Source organism: Podarcis erhardii (genome assembly GCF_964252035.2).
Source record: "Podarcis erhardii genome assembly, chromosome: 4".
NCBI lineage: Eukaryota > Metazoa > Chordata > Lepidosauria > Squamata > Lacertidae > Podarcis > Podarcis erhardii.
This window is the reverse complement of record NC_138508.1, coordinates 48,252,168-48,272,893: the sequence shown is the minus strand read 5'-3', so window position 1 is coordinate 48,272,893 and position 20,726 is coordinate 48,252,168. Positions and strand designations below refer to the sequence as shown.

At 40.1% G+C, this 20,726-nt stretch overlaps 1 protein-coding gene across 2 annotated transcripts; it reads left to right on the top strand.

Annotated features, from left to right (window-relative positions):
* Positions 1–90: 90 nt before the first annotated feature.
* On the top strand, positions 91–19,967 carry LIPI (lipase I). 2 transcript variants are annotated; one of them, XM_081858502.1, is made up of 11 exons: positions 93–621; positions 1,948–2,384; positions 4,218–4,594; positions 5,783–5,891; positions 8,175–8,276; positions 9,284–9,373; positions 12,119–12,286; positions 13,013–13,108; positions 14,573–14,684; positions 15,329–15,502; positions 18,584–19,967. In XM_081858502.1, exons 2-11 carry the CDS (start codon positions 2,297–2,299, stop codon positions 18,657–18,659), a joined length of 1,392 nt encoding a protein of 463 aa, XP_081714628.1. In that variant the 5' UTR covers positions 93–621; positions 1,948–2,296; the 3' UTR covers positions 18,660–19,967. The 2 variants fall into 2 exon arrangements, with proteins under 2 accessions (XP_081714629.1, XP_081714628.1); XM_081858503.1 differs by lacking the exon at positions 12,119–12,286 and having other exon boundaries at positions 91–621.
* The last annotated feature ends 759 nt before the right edge of the window (positions 19,968–20,726 follow it).

Sequence of the window (20,726 nt, the reverse complement as noted above, 5' to 3'; positions counted from 1 at the left end):
TGCGTGGTCCAGAGGAGTGCAGTGACACACAGACACACATACACACAGTGTGATTCACAACACCTTTCCTTGGTATTTCTGTAAGAAAAGCGTGTCTTATGTGCATTAACGTTGTGGCACTACAAACTGGCACTACACAACTCGAATTAATCCCGAGGGTTCTTTTTAACTCGGTGCTTTTATTTTATTTTTGCAAACCCGTTCTCTCAACTTTTTACGGTTTTGTTTCAGCGCCCCGAGGTGCCCCTCCCTCCGACGTTGTGAACTGCAACTCCCATCCTCCTTGACTATTGGCCATGCTCGCTCGGAATGATGGGAGTTGTAGTCCAAAACATCTGGAGGGCGTCATAGTACTGCCCAGGATGCTCTCTCGTCACCGTGCTTGGTTTCTCTAAACGCCTCGCTCTTCTTTTCCCCGCCCTCCTAACTCGTCACCTATCTACAGTCTAATTTTTCTTACCTTCTGTTACCCTTCCTTACGGGGAAAAGATCCCGAGAAAGTGAGGGAGGCTGCTGAACAAGCCTGCTCCTCTTACAGCTGGGCTGTCCCTCCCACCAGCTGTCCTGCGGTCACAATCCTTATGATCCGCTATATGTTATTACTTGGTGTATAATGTGTTGGTACGTGCGTTTAATGTTCATTATATTTTTCTGGGCATGCAACTATTATTAAACATATTTCAGTAATAGAGTACACGGGTGGTGGGTTTGAAAGAATTGTAGGCTTCCTAAACTTTGTCTGCCATCCTGTGGCATATCTTGATATTGCACTAGGATCGCCGTAAGGTGGAGTTCTAAGATTAATTGAGTACAGTATCAGCAAAGCTGTTTTTAGCTGCGTGTAAATAATTCAAGATAAAATATATTCGCATTTAAATCGGTTTAGCACAAATTGCTTTTAGAAAATTAACTGATTTTTTTCAGAAGAAATAAAACGCATTGTCACAATGACTTTCAGCTAAAAATGATCTCCTTGTCATCTTTTTAATTTTGATCTTTATAAAGTTCTAGATGACCCCCCCCCCAACCATCCCAGGAACTGCAGTTTGTTAAAGGTTCTGAAAGCTATTAGGAGACCACTATTCCCCCCACAGAGCTACAATTCTCATAGTGCTTTAACAATCCCAGGGAACTGTAGGAATTGTAGCTGGGGGGGGGGGTCCTCCTAACCACTCTCAACATCCTTAACAAACTATAGTTCCCAGGGATCTTTAGGGGAAGCCATGGCTGTTTAAAGTGGCATGATGATGCTTTCAATGTATGGCACAGCGAGGACTTGGTCACAAATTTGGCAAATTTAGGCTGTGCAAACTGATTTGAACCTCTTGGACAGGAAACCTGCATCCTCAAAAGACTGGACTTCTTCCAGTGAGGAAGATGGTGGGTAAATGTACTGGAAAGCATGGGAGAACTGTTGCTTAACACATACCGCCGAGACCACATAACACCCGAGCACAATTCAAAGTGTTGGTGCTGACCTTTAAAGCCCTAAACAGCCTCGGTCCAGTATACCTGAAGGAGTATCTCCATCCCCATCGTTCTACCTGGACACTGAGGTTCAGCGCCGAGGGCCTTCTGGCGGTTCCCTCACTGCGAAGTTGTGTTACAGGGAACCAGGCAGAGGGCCTTCTCGGTAGTGGCGCCCGCCCTGTGGAATGCCCTCCCACCAGATGTCAAAGAGAAAAATAACTACCAGACTTTTAGAAGACATCTGAAGGCAGCCCTGCTTAGGGAAGCTTTTAATGTTTGATGCATTACGGTATTTTAATATTTTGTTGAAAGCTGCCCAGAGTGGCTGGGGAAGCCCAGCCAGATGGGCGGGGTATAAATAAATTATTATTATTATTATTATTATTATTATTATTATTATTAGTCTAATCTCCCCACAAACAAATCAGGGTAAATACACATTAAATCGCCAGTGTTGTCTAAACTTTCTACAAACAGGTTAGGATGAACACTCTTGAAGCAGGTCACCTGGAAGTAATCCCTTCTACATCCCGCCGAACCTGCAATGTTGCCACTAGCATTCTACATCAAGTATCTACTATCAGGATACAGAGTCCTGTAAAACAAGGTTCCAAGAAGTCCAAGAGAGTTTAAAAGGAACAGAAACTGCCTACATAAGTTAGTTGGAAAGGAGGAGTCACCAGATTGCAAAAGGATAAAGGCTGGGTTTCACTCTGCCAGGTACTTCCTTCTACACACCACACCACACCCATTTTATCAGCGACTCTTAATTGAATACTGAAGCAAACGGCAGCATGTTAAAAGGAGAAAGCAACACCTTCCTGAAATGTGGTGGTTACATGCTGCTTTTCAAAGATCACCAGTGTTGGGATTATGTGTCTTCACCTGTTTCGTGGCTTGGTGTGTGAGAGCAGGTAAGATAACCAATTACAAGTTCCTCATGTAATTTTGCTATAAGGAAACGAAGCATACATTTCAGACTTTCAGACGGTATTGTGTGAGTCATGATTCTCAGTGCCTGTCAGATTAACGTGACTCCTTCACAAACAGTACAAAGGTTATTCCTTCGTTGTAAAACAAATAAAGGTGCCTTTGACCTCTGGACAAAAAAATGCAGCTAGATTGACCTTGTGTGGCGAAAGAGAGCAGGAAAAAAATAATCCCTTGCTGCTGAGATGTAATAGTGTAGCTCTACCGCTGAATATATTGTATAGTATAGAGGACTGGCTCAGTGATAGAGTATGTGTGTTGCATGCAAATGTTTCCAGAATCAATCCCTGGCACCTACAGTTAAAAGGCTAGAAAGCTGTGGTCAGAAAAGACACCACTAGGCTGGATGAACCAGTGGTCTGACTCAGTATAAAGCAGATTCATACAATTTAAACATCTAAGACCTTGATTCTTCAGAGCATGCTTATTCAAAAATAAGTTCCACTGCATGCAATGGGACTTACTCTCAACAAACTATTCTCTCATATGAACCTGCCCAGGCCCTGAGATCTTCAGGGGAAGCCCTTCTCTCAGTCCTGCCACTCTCACAGGCATGCTTGGTGGGGACTGGAGAGGGCCTTCTCAGGGGTTGCTCCCTGATTTGGAACTCCCTTTCCAGAGAAGTTAGACTGGCTGCCTTCCACTGGCAGGTGAAGACCTTTTTATTCAAACAGGCCCTTAGGAACTGACTGTTTTGAAGGAAAGAATTAGTGCTGTGATGTTTTTATTATTGTTGCTTTTGTATTTTTAAATATTGTTTTATTTTGATTAGCATTTAATTGCTTTTTAATGATTATCATAATATACTTTTAGCTTTTTCTATTTTAACTGTGTTTTTTTTATCTGCCTTGAGTCTGGGAAAAAGGCTGGAAACAAACAAACAAACCTAGAACAGAAGCCTAACCATGTCATTATTTTAAAAAGTTATTTACTTCTCATATTCAGACATATCATAAATTATATCTGTACAAAGATATGGGTGTCTCAGACACACAAAATGACAGAAGATCAATGTGAGGTTTTGCATTGATGTTGACTGACACTGTGGAACAGTTTATGTTTGCTGTGTTACATTTAACATATTCAAGTTGTATGTGTCCAATGCATTTCTGTATTTTAGTGGTTACATTGTAGGTATTTTCAGCCTGCAGGCATTATCTTTGACACAACAGGAACATTTTATGACAGAAATGTATTAAAGGCAACCATTCTAACCGTAAAAATGCACACATTATATTAAAAGGACTAACACAGGTTAGGGACGGTGGAATTTTCATTCTTTGTGATAGAGCTTGTTTGAATGACAGTAATTTGAATGCATTTTTAGGTACAAAAGATGAAGAAGATGTAAGCTTGTCATAATGGTAAAACTCATTGAAACATTTGCAAAATATGGCCTGTTTAATCAGATGCAGTCTTGTATTAAACAGAGCAGACTTGGACCAGCCAGCCCAGGTTCAAATCCTTTCTCATGTGAGCTATGATGTTTGCTGGGTGACCTTGGGTAAATTCCTGATTCTGATGCAGCAATAAACCACTAGCACATTTGCAAAGCTAAGCAGGGTCCAGTATGGTTTCAAATTGGATGGGAGACCACGTGTTGAGATGCCTGTTTTGCAGGGGGGTTGGACTAAAACAGGATAGTAATGAAGTAAGCTTCCTTGTATACTTTGTAGGTCGGTGAGGTAAATTGTGGTTTTAAAAAGAATTGTCTTAACTGATCAAGTGTTTTATTTCTCACTTGTTTTATTTTTCAGATAAAGAACAAGAATGCCCTAAATTTACTGATCTTAACATAGGCAATGCCGTGATTGGTACAGACGTAAAAGTGCAACTGCTTTTGCACACAAGGAGAAACCAAAACTGTGCAGAGATTGTCAGTGAAAACAATCTAACAGCTTCTACACATCTAAATCTGACCAAGCAAACTATTATTATTATTCATGGTTACAGATTTACAGGTTCCCCACCAGTATGGATTGATGAAATTAAAGAGCTTCTGCTTAAAAAGGAAGACAGCAATGTCATAATGGTAGATTGGAATCGGGGTGCCACAACTGTGTATTATCCTAGTGCTGTTAAAAATGCCAAGACAGTAGTAGGAATTTTGAACAATCTTATTGACCAAATGCTGGTAAGGAAGCCATGGCACAACAGCCTTCTTACCTCTGTCTAATCCAGTATACTGTCTTATAAGGGTGACAGGACCTTGGTTAGTTCTTGGTAAATGTACCTAGTATAAGGGTGTAATGAGATGTATGACCTTTCACTGCTTGCTTTGCCGTTCACATTATGCTTTTGTGTATATGGAAAATATTTTTGTGCAGAAAAATGTGTGAACTCACATGCAGACTAACACTGCAATAATTGCATGGTTGTAAATGTGCCACAGACCCATGGCCAATCATACTTGCCCAGGATTTGTAAACACAGTAAAAAAAATATGTCTGTGCATGATCTGTATAGCTCTCACACTTTTTTATAACATGAAATTTCTTGCCCTCTAGGAAAAATGAAAATGTGTGAAGTAGCCCTTAGAGCTGAGGCACATCAGCCACAGCAAACTAGCAGCGTCTGCTTTCATGTTTGATGATGCAGTGGCTCCAAACTCTTCTTGAAGCATGCTGCTGAACTTGCTGCCATGTGCAATACTGAACTGTCTTGTACTCTCCCACATTTTGATGGGTCTACAATGGCAAGAAAGGGCCTCAGGTTCAATCTTTAGCATGTCCAGCTAGGGCAAGGAAAGACTTCTGCCCAAAATCCCAGAAAGCCACTGCTTGTTAAAGGAAATTGTAAACAGTACAGAGCTAGTTCCCCAGGAAAAGGGATTGATTGTTAAATCACTCTGAAAATTGTAGCTCTTTTTCCCAACAACTCTCAGCCTCCTTAACAAGCTACAGTTCCCATAATGAAGTGGTGGAAGCCATGGCTGTTTAAAGTGGTATCAAAGTGCTTTAAATATATGATGTGAATGTGGTCATAGTCTCCTTGTTTCCCTTGCTTTACTGCACTGAAGAAAATGGTTGTTCATGCTATGTAGAAATAACCAGAAATATAGTCAATGTGGGTATATATTGCCTAGTAATAAATATATGGCATTTTTTGTATTGTTAAAAAGGCAACAAAGGCATTAATTTTCTGCTACAAAAAACTTCCTTTTGAAGTTGCTAAAGAAATTGTTTCATGTCTCATCTTCTCTTGAAAAGCCTTTGGACTTCCAAAGCTGAAACATGGCTATTTAAGAAAGAAGAATAAAAGCTGGTTTGCCCTCTGTGGTTCACATTCCTATAACCTTCTATCCATACATATTTACTGACAGGCAAATGGAGCGTCTCTTGACTCTGTATATATGATTGGAGTAAGCCTTGGGGCTCATATAGCTGGATTTGTTGGGAAGGCATACAATGGCAAAATTCGCAGAATTACAGGTAAGTGTTAAAAACTGGACATTCTGGTGTTTTATTCTCTATTCTCATTCTTGTTTCCCTATGCTGAATGATTCAATTTGTCATAGAAAGCAAACAAAGTCAAGCTGGCTTAGTCACCCAACATAAGGTACAGTGCCTGGGGTAGGTTTAAGTGAGTTGGTCATAGTCATGCACATAGTTGAAATTTATCCACCTTCTAAAAGATACAGTTTAAACCAGGGGCAGCCAACATGGTGCCCTTCATATGTTTTGCAGTGCAATTCCCACCAGGTCCAGCCAGCATGGCCAATGGTCAGGGATGTTGTAGACATGGAATCTACAACATCTGGCTCTTGTGGTGTTCTGCATTATTTTCTAAAAGTATAATGTATGTTTGTGTTTATAAATATTTTGTGAAAGCTGCTTGGAGATCTCTGGCTAACAAGCAACTAAACAGTCAGAATATTATTATTATTAATTATTTATTATTATTATTATTATTATTATTATTATTATTATTATTATTATTACTACTACTATTACTTATTATTATTATTATTATTATTATTATTATTATTATTATTATTATTATACCGGGTTGGCAACTTCTGACTTAAACAATGAAAAGGCAGCTTCTGGTGACGCCCTTCCTCAGTTTTCAAAGTAGAACCAGTGGAGGTCAGTTGTTGTTTAATGAAATCTCAGTCAACACTGACCTTCAGCAAACACATCATGAATGCAAAGACGTTCAGGGATATGAAACAAGAGTTTACCACTTTAATCCCAAGTACTTGGGTCAGAATTTACAAAGCGTTAAGTATTCTTTATTTACCTTGGATTCTTTTTTTTTAAAAAAATAATATTTATTAAAATTTTGAAAGTTACAGAAAGGAAAAAGAAAAAAAAAAAAGAAAAATAGTTAAACATAACAAAACCATACAATACAATATAGAAACAAAAATATTACATATGCATAACAAAAATAAAACAAAAACAATTAAACAAAAACAATTTAAAAAACCCCACATAACCTATACTTTCAATTATTAACTTTCTTTTACTTGTTTCAGCAACCTCCTCACACCTCCCTTTTTTGTATTCCACTTCGATTAATTGTTTCAGCAAATCCTTTCCATCTTCCTCAAACTTCTGTCCTATCATTTAACTTAACCAATTCTAACATTATTTTTTCCTTTAATCCAATTACAATCTATTGTACTTAATTCTTTATAACATTTCTGCTAAGGCCATGTAACTTCATTCCAGCATCCTTCTAACATTCATTAATTTTACAATGTTTCTGTAAGTAGTCTTTAAATTTCTTCCAATCTTCCTCCACCGACTCTTCTTCCTGGTCTCGGATTCTGCCAGTCATTTCCGCCCGTTCCATGTAGTCCATCACCTTCATCTGCCATTCTTCCCGGGTGGGTAGATCTTGTGTCTTCCAATACTTTGCAATAAGTATTCTTGCTGCTGTTGTAGCGTACATAAAGAAAGTTCTATCCTTCTTTGACACCAATTGGCCGACCATGCCCAGGAGAAAGGCCTCTGGTTTCTTCAGAAAGGTATATTTAAATACCTTTTTCATTTCATTATAGATCATCTCCCAGAAAGTCTTAATCTTAGGGCATGTCCACCAAAGGTGAAAGAATGTACCTTCCGTCTTTTTACATTTCCAACATTTATTATCGGGCAAATGATAAATTTTTGCAAGCTTGACTGGTGTCATGTACCACCTGTAAATCATTTTCATTAAATTCTCTCTTAGGGCATTGCATGCCGTAAATTTCATACCTGTGGTCCATAACTGTTCCCAGTCAGCCATCATAATATTATGTCCGACATCTTGTGCCCATTTAATCATAGCAGATTTCACCGTTTCATCCTGAGTATTCCATTTCAACAGCAAGTTATACATTCTTGACAAGTTCTTAATTTTAGGATCTAACAGTTTACCTTGGATTCAGCTGTTGTGACTCTTCAGTGAAAGTGATTGCTGCAATCAGTGGACTTACATTCTCTCTGATAATCCTGACCTGCATCCTTCTTTCCTTTGGGAGGAGAACGGGCAAATTGGAGAGAAAGCTCATTTGTTTAAATACTGGGTGTGTTTTATATTACTGTTATACTACTTTTGTGCTGATGAAACTTAACAGTTGAGAGGAAGCTTGTTGACTATATACTTGTGTGTTTTATCCTGCTGTGGTCTGCTTCCACTCAAATACTATTTACAGATTCGTATGTATGTACGTGTGTGTACAATTCCTATTATAATAAGCTAACATTTTCATTTTTTCATACCAGGTCTTGACCCAGCAGGGCCATCATTTACAGGAAAGCTGCCCAGTGAAAGATTGGATCACACTGATGCTCAATTTGTTGATGTTATTCATACTGATATTGATGGTAATTATACCATTTTGGATTTCCATTATCTTAATGGAGAATGATTCCCCGCACCCCTAATCTGGTTTGCCTGGAGAAAAATAACTATTTCAAGTGTTCTGAAAGGCTTATACATAACCAAAAAACAAAAACAGTTTTTTACTGGCTGGTCTTTAATACACACTAGTTCAAACTCAATTCATTCAGGCAGAATTACTTGCACTGTTCATTTGTTCCGGGCCAGTGCAATTAACCAATTTCTGTAAGCATCCCCAGTGGGTTTTGGTGAAAAAAACCAACCGCTTTGAACTCACAGGAAATCGTGCCTCTTCTTAAATAAAGGAAAAAAAATGTAATGTTTATCTTGCTAGATTGTTCAGATAAAAACTCTCAAGAATGGCTGATAGTTCCAAGCGTGTCTCTGCATAGGATTACAGTCTAAGAAATTGTATGAAACACAGCATTTTAAAAGCCTGGGAAATAAAAAGGGCTTCACCTGGTGCTGAAAAGGAATCAGACTCACTGCCAAGTTTGGCTCTGTGAGGAGAGCCTTCCGTGCTCTCTTAGAATTTATCAGGGCTGGCCCAATAATGGCATCTGGTGGGTCATTATGTTTGCCTGAGGAAAGGGCCATCTGCTATTCCAGGGAAAACATGACCAGCCTTGGCCAATTTATAACCCACCTACTAACCCCATGCAAGATACCTGTAGGATGTTCTAGCCAAAGCATCGGTCACATAGTTGTCACACACTTGTCACTTAGTTATGTGTCACTGGAGCCTGGGAAGTGATTTGGTTCCAGTTTTTCTGAGCCTGCAGGACCATCCCTCCTCACCCTCAACTTCTGTGCATCCATTAGTTACATTCCCATAAGATAATCTCATTGGTTGTTGTTATCTTTGTAAATATGAATAATAGTTCTTTTATTTGTCATTTTGAACATTCTGACAAATGCATGAGAAAAGTTTTATCATTTATTGTGAAATGACATCTGTATTTTTCTTCACTATGTGTTTTCTTTTTCTTAGCTTTGGGCTACAGGGAGCCTTTGGGAAACATCGATTTCTACCCAAATGGAGGAACAGATCAACCTGGATGCCCAAAAACAATATTCAGTGGTAAATACAGATAAATTAATTCTAATAGATAAAAACATCAGGAAGGGTTATGCTCTGGAGTCAACTGGGTTTTCACAAATCAACTGGCAAATATATTAGCATCATTAAATAAGTATTCCCTGGCAGGATGTTGGAATGGTCTTCCTGACTGATATTCTTTATATCCACCCTTTATGGTGTCATTCTCCCTTTTGAAGTGAAAAGACTGCACCAATTTTAATATATAGGTTTCACCTTGAGGTGGGACTGCTGCTTCTAATTAAGGTTTGCTCCTGTGGAGGGAAAAGAAACTTTACAGTCTTTTCTGTGCATTGTACTTTAATTGTGTACTGTGCAATACTAGTGTGTCTGGCTGTTAACCAGAAAGTTGGTGGTTCAAGCCCACCCAGGGATGGCTCTGGGCAGGATTCCTGCATGGCTGGGGTTTGACCTAGATGACCGTTGCGGTCCCTTCCAATTCTACAATTCTGTGATTCTACAAATGATTTTGCTTAAATTTATTTCAAAGCTTTCATGGGTTATCCTGTTCTAAATAAATTTGTAGCATAACAGCCTCTCCAAGTTAACTATTGTTAACTATTGTTGCAAGGGTTACTGAGATAATGGATGTGAAGTGCTTTGAACACTCAGGGTTGTTGTGTTCATTGTGAGTGTGTGGAATGCTTGGGTGAAGAGCATTCCACTCACACAATGACAGTTCCCCTTCCTTTGCTCCCATTTCAGCATACCTCCCCCCCAATTTGTTACAGAGAATCTCCCCAAGCCCCTGGAGCAGATTATGAGGGTGCACAAGGGGCTGCAGAGGAGTGGAGGACGAAGTTCCATTGCACAAGCAGATGCCTTTCTCAAGCAGAAGGATCTGATACAACCTCAGAAATGTCACATTACCATATGAACACCATATGATTACAATATTGTGCATTGCTAAAATTATATTCCAGAATGCCAGTGTGGCTGAAGTAGGCTCAGTCACAATGAGTCTAGTTACAAGAGAGCAGCAGTCAGTTCTAACTGAAGAAATACTTGCATTGCACTTAAACAGGGAATCAGAAGTTTCCTTAACATCTGCCAGGGCTTCAGCAAAGACATGATAAGAAAGCCTGCACAAGCAATACAGATGGAATAGCTGCTTACAGCTGAAAGCATGAGAGTGGGATGTCATGTTCACAACATTATTGCATGTTCTTTTACAAGTGCAGATATCTGCTATGAAAACTGTCCATAACTGAAGGGGAGAAAGAATAGAGAGGGATGGCACCAGACTAGGAATCTCCAGAGGAAGAGTCTTCCAGTGATAGCAGTCCCAAGGAGGAGCCATGGGCCCATATGAAGCCATGAGCACCATAGCTCACATCACCCCTGAACCACCAAAAGGCACCTCTGCCACCAGACTCCAATGACTGGTCCACACATACTTCAGAGGAGAGCCTTGAGGAGATGTCCTTACAGCTTGAAGCCACAGGACCTAGAAGTCCTGGATCCCCAGCCTACCTGGCAGCAATTCCCTCTAGCATATACAGTATGTCAGTTCCAAAGTTCAGCTGTCAGGAAACATGGTAGGGAGGGCAATCAACATAAGCAAAGTCCATCAGTCCAGAAACACAATCCAGAGTCAAACCCAAAGCAGTCCTGTAGCACCCAAAGCAAGCTCCATCAACATAGACAGCTGAGCAGACACAGTCAGCTTTGCTTCCCTTTTATCCCTTGCATGTTAGTTGCAGCATCTGGGCTTGTCAGGACATGTGACCCTCACCTGTTCTGAGGCTACTCCAGCTGAGGAATCACACACCTCCTCCCAGAGCTAATGAGCCCACACCTGGGCCATGGGCCCTGGCCTGCCTCGGCCTCCAAAAGCATACCTCCCACTTCTCCCTGTGCCCCAAAACCTGCCTTGTTTGTGAAGACAGCGGCTTCTCTGGCTCTGATGAGCTAGTTGAGTCTCTAGTTATTGGATATGCAGCCCAAGGAATCCTCCACTTTCTTCAGAACACTGCTGAGGCAACTGGTATGTTTTGCCTCAGCAGCAAGGTCACTATTTGTGGTCTTGAAATCCCAAACCTTGGTCTCTCTCCAAGGTGCTGATCCTTGCCTTTCTGTATGGAACCCTGGGACCACTGGCCTCCTCCTTGCATCAGCTATCACATATTCTCAGTGGTGGTTATCCCTATGGATCAGAATATAGACTAGGGATGAGACTTGCTATAGAAAACACAGAGCTTCTTTTGAGTTAGCTATTGTGTCCCATGATGGGAATCTGTGCAAGAACTGATTGTAGGAAAACATAAAATGATGCAAAAGTCAAATTTGCCACTTTAAAACATAATACTGTTTAGCACATGTGCCACCACTATTTGACAGGCAGCCTTTTTTTTTTTTTTGTAAAAAAGGCTTTTTGTAAAAGCCTAAGCTTTTATATATGCTTAGATGACAACCTAGTCTTACACTGATAATCAGTGATTTCCCCCCTAACAAACTCTCATTTTGACTCAAGAAAATCACCATTTTATAGTTCAAATCAGGAAAAATAAATACAGTAAATAGACAAAAGTACAAAGATTCACAAAATGTTTAGGGGTATTTGTACCCCTGTGTCCCCCCAGGGGAAAAAATCACTGCTGATAATCTATAAAAGGAAACTATCGGTTGAACTTAAAATGTTGTTGCTTAATAATATTAGTATTGCTTTTATAAAACTAACATTGCATTGCTTCATTGTTTCTTTTGTAACACTTTCTCTACTTTAAGGCACCCAGTATTTAAAATGTGATCATCAGAGATCTGTTTTCTTGTACATGGCATCCTTGAAACAGAATTGTAATGTAACTGGATACCCTTGTGACTCGTATGTAAATTATAGGAATGGAAAATGCGTGCACTGTGAAGCTTTTCAGCCACTCCCATGTCCAGTTTTGGGTAAGAGCTATTAATTATCCTGCAAGTGGAAACAGCATGCTATGGATAATTTCCTGGTTGTGCAATAATGAAGATACTGGCTGTGCACAGATAATTAAACATTAGCTTAATAGACCAGTTATATGCATGTATTTCATACACCTGCACAGCACCCCTTTGCTTCTGCTTTGCTTCTGGTGCAAACCAAGGAATCAAACCAGGAAGTAACTGTACTTCCTGTTACACATGAACCAGGAATTACTGTTGATGTCTTCCAAATAGGTTCTAAGTTACCTTCTGAATCTGACTTGTTTTGGGATGTTCTTGTTCTTATGGTTTGCACAAGACAAAAGAAAAGCAGTTAAGCCAACTAATCCAACTGAACTGAGGGCAATTGTGGCTACTCTCCGAGTATCTCTTCTTCACCACACCATCGTCTGCATGGGGCCACAAGCTTAGTAAATCAGTAAAGTAAGATGACTAATAGTGACATAAGACAGAAAGGAATGCACATATATATTATATTATAGCTGGAGTGACAAAGGAGCCAAAGTGTAATCCATTTTCCTGTGCATAAACTGACTGACTGTAATAGAACTCAGCGTGCATTACTTGAGTCTAGGTTCTTATGAGCTGATGTTAGTTTTGATTTCCCAGAACGTTATATAACAAAAACCAATCTTCATGATTTTTATCTTTCCTTTGTTTGTTAATTTTCTGCTGAACACATTCCAATTTAAATTTCAGGTTATTATGCTGATAAGTGGAAGGACCGTTTAATTGAAAAGAACCCTCCTGTGACAAGAGCTTACTTTGATACTTCAGACAAAGACCCATTCTGCAGTAAATGATTAACCATTCTCTGTACCCTTTCTCCAGTTTTCATTATCTAATAACATTATGAACAAACCACTTTTTTCTGTACAGATAGCATGGCACACTCTTGATTAAACTTCGTTCTCTGTTGCGGTATTGTTTATGCTCAGAAGATCTATGTGTAGGAAGGGGAAAACGCTGAAAACAGGAAATTATCTGGGCACCTGGTAAAAGATGACAAATGAGCTGGAAATGAGATTCAGCTGGATTTGCATCAGATAATCAGAAAAAAATATTTAAGAATTACAAAGAAAGAGAAGCAAGTTAGCTAGGTGCTTGCTCCAATGCACTGCATCATGATTTGTATGTCAATGTGATTTTCAGATGCTCACATTTCTGTGGGTTTGAAAATTTGAGAATTTGATGTGTGTCAGCCAATCCTTGCATGCTACGTGGAGTCTGAAACGGGGATTAGGGGGATTACAGTATCATTACCACAGTTTTTTTTTGGTACATATAACCAGTGCTGTTTTTCTAGAAAAAGAGGTGCCAAAGCTCACCACGAACTTCTCCCTTGTTCTCTTAGAATGGCAATGGCACCCATTTACAATATGCATAGTAAGCATAAAACACCACCACATCATGAGCTGAATACTAGCATTTTAAAACCATCTAACTTAGTATTAAGTATCTTTGATAGTATTAAAATCACAGATATTAGACCTACATTCTGTAATACAATATTACAACAATACAATGCTTCAAACATTTAGTTTTGCTTTCTCTGTTAGCATGGACCTATTGTTAACTTTCTCTCTCTCTTGGCAATCTTGATTGGTGTCTACACAACAAAGGGATTTTAATGACACTTTTTTTCACCCATCAAAATCTGAGGGACGGACACTTTGGAGATGGGGAGCTAGGTACAGAACAGATGGTTTTGAACTCTGGCTGAACCGGATGCAGCCTGGGGGTTGTAGAAGTTTATGTTGCTCTCTGGGAATTGAAGGCAAGATCAGTGGTTTGGATGCCTGCCACCGGACACCATTTGCTTCTACTATGCTATGTTTGCAGTGTATGTTTCCTTTACAAATACAGTGGTACCTCGGGTTACATACACTTCAGGTTACATACGCTTCAGGTTACATACGCTTCAGGTTACACAATCCGCTAACCCAGAAATAGTGCCTCAGGTTAAGAACTTTGCTTCAGGATGAGAACAGAAATTGTGCTCCGGCGGTGCAGCGGCAGCAGGAGGCCCCATTAGCTAAAGTGGTGCTTGAGGTTAAGAACAGTTTCAGGTTAAGAACGGACCTCCAGAACAAATTAAGTACTTAACCCGAGTTACCACTGTATGCAAAGAGATCACAAGTCTCAAGAGTGCTCTCAAACTGCCATAGCACCACTTGGGGAAGGGCAGCCGAGGTTATTTTTTGCTAAGCACAATATTTTATTGCATTAATTTACCTTTCTTTCCTCCTCTCCCTTCAGTGTATCATTACTCTGTGGATATTATTACCTGGAACAGAAATAGTAGGAGAGGTTTCATAAACATCAAAATAACAGATGATGCTGGAAATACAACAGAATCCAAAATTAATAGGTGGGTCTTATTTTAGTCGATCTTTTCTTTATAGAAGTCACTTCAGCCATAAGTATACCTAAGTCCCATTGAGATAAGTGATACTTATTTCCCAGTAAATTGCATTTGGAATGAAGTGGCAGTTTGAAGATAAATATACAGAAACACTGCAAAATACAAATAGTTGTGTCTGTTTTGTCTTTTAATCAGTGTGATACAATGGCAAAGGTGGTGGCCTAAAGGAAAATAAGCATGTCTCATCAGTGTTGATGAGTTTGCAACCTTGCTTTGTTCCAATAAATACGGCAGGTTCAAAGCTAGGAAATAATACCAGGCATATAAGGAACACCAAGAACATAACTGGTGTTTTTCTCTTATTGATTATGTGTAGATGAGAAAGCATGCGTAGCTGAGAATGAATATACAGGATGCTTGATATTTCCCCTATCTGCTGATGCCCCTCTATTTTAAATGTCTTTCTTCACCACCACTCAGGCCAGGCTCAGAATACTGGCTATTTTTGCTGCCTGCCTGGGATTGCAAGAACAAGCAAGGATTATCAGCTGGCAGACATGGATGGCAGGCTGTGTTTGGTTTGCAGGGCCACAAGTTGTAAAGACGTAGAATAGGTGTTGAACTAATAATGTGTCCTGATATCTCCTTAGCGGAGCAGCTGCATTTCACCAATATAGACAAGCCCATTTGCTTGCTGGATTTGACGTGGATTTCGACAATGTATCCAAAATTGCCTTGACATTTTCTACAAGGAATGCAATAGGCCCCAAGTACAAGCTTAGGGTTCTCCAAATGAGATTAAAATCTCTTTCAGATCCCCAAAGGTAAGCATATAGTTTTTCTTGCAACTTAACAAAACCTGCATTGATTGCCTTATTTGGAAGCCTCTGTGTGGACATCTTTTTATGTATAGTCCTTAATATGACTATTAATAATGCCAACCTTATAAGCAGAGGACCGTAGCAGTTTGTATGAGATCTAACTTTGATTTCAGCAGAATTCTTCCTTTTATAATGCTCTTTAGCACATAGTTCTTACAAGGATCAGGAGATGACTGAAAGATGGAAAAATTATTTACAAATGGGCCAGGGAACAAGTTATTGGGAGCATGTTGCACAATGGCAATAGGAGAACATGACTTTAACCTGATTGGACCTGGAGCAGAAATTTCAAAAAAGGTAGCTGAGCAGCCCATCAAGGTCTTCTGCTCAATAACAGCATGGACCATGGGGTGCTGTAGAACAATGACAGGGAACCTGCAGACATCCAGATGTTATTGGACTCCAAATCCCATGAGCCCCAGCCAGGATGCCCTATGGTCAGGGATGATGGGAGTTGTAGTCCAGGAGCACCCTGAGAGCCACAGGTTCTTAAGCCCTGCAGTAGAGGGTGGTTAGGTAGTATGAGAATAGTATTGAAATGAGTAGCCCTCATGCCACCAGAGTAGTATGTGCACCCCCATCTCTGAGTAGTGAGGGACTCTAGAGGTTCCAGAACTCACGTGGGGTTCCGCTTCCTTGGAGTGAAGGTTAGTGGATATCTGGTTTTATTTGCACATATATTTGAGTGGAACACAGGATGGAAGGACTCATTCAGCACAGCAAGGAAGTCAAGTCCTTCTCTCCAGTTTCCAGCCAAACTTGCACACTAACTCTGCTATTGTTCTCCTACTTACAATATGAAGTCGCTGGAACCAAGTGGTGGTCTGGGGAAAGATGCCTACTCCCTCCTGAAGAATATCACCTCTCAGTTGTCTTCATAGCAACATGGCCTGCTCTTTTAGATTCTAATCAGGGTGCTTAGCTGGCCCTAGCTGGGGTCATTAGCTTACAAAGAGTCTGGTTTGACCAGTTCAGCAGGTCTCCAGTCTACTGCAACCCCCATCTCACAAATACTGCATAACAGGCTTGTTTGAGACCTACCGGCAACATCCAAACCAACCACAAATCCTTTTACAGTATGGTGGGCTAAATAATACAAAAAGGGAAGATTGTACATATTTGTTAATGCTGTTTTGTTGTTAATGCCAGGGTTTTGTTCTAATCCTCCCAGCCAGGCTCAGGTCATGGTAGGGGGAGCTGTGACTGCTCGGAAAATAATTTCCTTAGCCAATTACCTTTGCATTTTGGGCAGCATTTTGTATACTCCACTAGACTTTCTTTAGTCCTAACTATTACTTGCTTCAGACATGAATTCATTGGCCACAATCCAGCAGAGAATTAGACATACCTAAATGCCATTCATTTTAGTGACACTTAAGTGTGCATAGCCAATGCATTGGATTGTGACCACTATGGTTTTAGTTCTGTATATGCTTCATATGGACAGCAGGTGAACTTATTTATCAGTATATTACGTGCTTTGTATTGTGTGTGTGTTTTGTTGTTGTTGCTCATATACAATTATGCAAGTCTGGCTGGAATGACAATTGAATTATTACATTGCACAAAGTTCCTTATTACACAATCATAAGCTGTAATTGCATAATTGTGTCTTGCAGTTGGGTAAAATATGTGAAATTGATGTGAACACACACATATGGCTTCTGTAGTTATTCATCATTACTGTAATTGCATAAACAGTCAGAGATATGTTAAAAACAACAGTACTTAACCAAGCTCTAAATGTTAATTAAATTAGAACAAAAATAGATAAGGAATTGCACAGGCATGAAAGAATAATGCTCCAAAAATTATATTAATTTGTGATCTGCCAACAGTATCAAGTACAAAGCAGAAAGGCACTGGAGGAAGAGCTAACACAACCTCCCTCTCTCACCACAATGTACTTGGAAAAATAGCCTTGAGGAAAGGGCTGTCAGGTCACATGACTCCCTTTTGTGTGTGCTTTGTGGAAGAGGTGTTTCCCCAAGAACACTTCGCTATGCAAATATTGGTGGGAAATGTTTGAGCTGACTATCAACACCTCAAAAAATAGTAGTGTGGATCAGCTCTCCAATTGTACAGTGCAGGTGCAGCATTATGAAAAAAAAATGATATATAAAACGACTCCTCCCTGTACATCCTTGTCATCTTGATTTGGCCCATTTGTGGTGTATTTAGGAGAACGTTCCCAGGTGATCTTAAAAATCATGGTAGAACCCAGGGGGGGTGGATATATAGAATTGCACTGCCATTGTGCATGCTGGCTGACCTTCCAGTGACCACTCAGAAGCTCAGTTTGAATACATGGGGGGATCATTTGAGACTTTAAACCAACAGGTATCCCTGAGAACTGACACCTTTAATTAGAAGAATAAAAGAAGGCTCAGATAAAAAATTTTGAAGCCCAGATGGCTTCTATGTAGTTTGCAGGATTAAGAGCCTCCTAATACCACATACATTATATGTAAAAGTGCTTTAAATAGGCAAGTGATCATGCACTATATAATCTTCTAGCAGGTCTGTGTGTGGCTTAGTATGGAATGGGGAAGCAGAAGGGGAATAGATCGGAGCTGCATCCTATTAATAGAGGATTTGAAGGTGGCAATTTTGCAAATAGGGGGCCTGTGGTGCAAAAGGTGGACAACTGCTAAAGATAGGAAAGCAGCCTGAGTGAAGGTTGCAATTAAGAAAGAGGTTGAAATCTGTAGTGCAGTTCAAAATGGAGTACAGTGGTACCAAGTGTGAGACTGAACAAAGAGGAAGACCTGAAGATGGCAAAAAATAAATAAATTCAGAGGTCAAACGCAGTGCCTAGTTGTTATGTGTCATCCCCAAATATATGGAATAGGGAGTTTTCTTGCCTTTCTGAGGCTGGAATGAAGACATCTTCCAATTTAGTTATGGTATAGTAGCTGTATGGGTGAAGAGCAGTGCATTTTTCAAAAGCATGTTCAAAACAAAACAAAACAGATTAGGTAGTCTTTCTATTGATAATATATTACCTCACTTTTCTCTCTACAGGATTCAGCTATGTAGGTATGATTTTGTTTTGCTGGAAAATATTGAAATTACCTTCAGACCTATTCCATGCCATTGATATTGAAGTGTGAAACAATAGCATCTTTCAAACCTGCCTGCGTGCATAATGCACAGACAGCACCGAGAAGTGGCATAGAGCTAAACTTGCTCCCTTCAAGAAGGCTGAACTTTCAAAGATTATGGCTCAGATTAAGGATCAGCGAACTGCTACAAGAAAATCAAATAATTTTGATGCATAAAGATGTGTATGCTACCAGCAATCAATTTCTAATTAACAAGAGGAAAATCGATACTGTGAATCATATTCTGTGTAGACTTAGACTACTGTCTTGCACACAATGCTGCTGATGTCCCATTGAAATTATAATTTCATCCCTATGTGCTTAGCAAAGCACATGAAAACATTGGGTTGTATCCAGCTAAGTTCTGCTCAGAGTGGATCCACTGAAATTAATGCCCCTTTCCATGAATTTCAGTGGGTCTTTTCTGAGTATGGCTAACATTGAATGGATTCCCCCTTTCCCCCACAATAAATTTCATGTCGCTAGAGGATGAGACTTTTAATCTCAGGGTTGTGGGTTTAAGTCTCACGTTGAGCAAAAGATTCCTGCATTGCAAGGGGTTGGACTATATGCCCCTCATGGTCACTTCCAGCTCTACAATTCTATGATTCTGTGACTGTATGTTAGACAAATGCAACGGCTTTTAAGAACAAATGTGGTAGTGCCAGAAATCAGGAAGATAAGATCGCTGAGATTATTCTTTGGGTCTGTGCATTATTGGAAAAGGCCTTATTGGTGGAGAGGACCACATTGTGCACATTGGAGCCCACAGCCTCACCAAAGCCAGCTAAACTGAGACTATAAAATGGATCACGTTGCTACTTTGGGATATTAGAAATTATTAAAACTACACCAAGAAGCAAAAGTTTAGCCCCTTTCAGGTGTTTGAAACCCACAGATGCGGAATGCATAAAGGTGCTGTGTGGAATGCATGAGCTACTCCTCACCCCTAGGTGCCAGTGCACATGCCAGCCATAGACTCTGGTTGTTCACCCAGCTGGAGGATATGTCCACTGTGAAAGGATAGGAAACCTTTTCCAGCCTGAGGGCCACAGGCAAGAGGAGGGTGCAGCGGAAGGCCAGTAAAAAGTGTGGTCTGGGAAGAGGGAATATGTCATGCAGGGAGTCCTAATGGCCAGGGAGAGAGAGGCCTGAAGTTCCCATCCCCTAGACTAGCCTGTATGTTCCAGTTAGCCCACGATATCTGCAGTTCCTAAACAGGCATCTAACAGGGTCTCATATATTCTTCAGCATGTGAACATTATGATTTTAATGTACATTTAATAAAGATTTGTTTATTTCAATCAGTGTGCAAGATGCTACTTAAAATGTGATACATTTAATGGAGCACACATGAAGCACATTTTTTCAGGAATGTGGAATTTGGGGAACTGTAGTTTGTTTAAGGTGTTGAAAGTTGTTAAGAGACTCATGTCTGTTAATCACCACCCCCCGAGCTACCATTCCCAGAGTGGTTTAATAATGAATTTCTCTTCACAGGGAACTCTGGAAATCGTAGCTCTGTAAGGGGAATAGGGGCATCCCAAACAACTCTCAGCACCCTAAACAAATCACAGTTTGGGGGAAGCCATGACTGTTTAAAGTGGTAGAAAAATGCTTTAAAGATATGGTATTGATATGACCATTAAACATATGGTGTTGATGTGACCAGAGCTTCTGTAATGGTTGGTGGGTGTGATCAGGAGGAGGGCAATGATATGAGCAACAAATTTGAATGTTGGGCTATGTCTTACATATGCTCACTTTAGTCTTGTGGCATCTTAATGCTACTTAGCTATGATAATGTGGGAAGTGTGCTTATATATTAGAGTGTTGCTGTGGCAACAGGCTTCCTATGGGCAACCTTTTGTTGCTGTTGCAATATTGTATGCAGCCCTCATCTACAGAATATGGTGTGGGTTTTGAACGATGAAGATTTGACTTTCTTATCTTTTCAGAGGCAGGTAGAATCACAATGCATAGCCCAGGAGCAGAGCCAAGTGGAAGTGTGACCAGTACTCGGAATTTGTCCCATCTTTGCTGAAATTCCAAACCACAAAGCT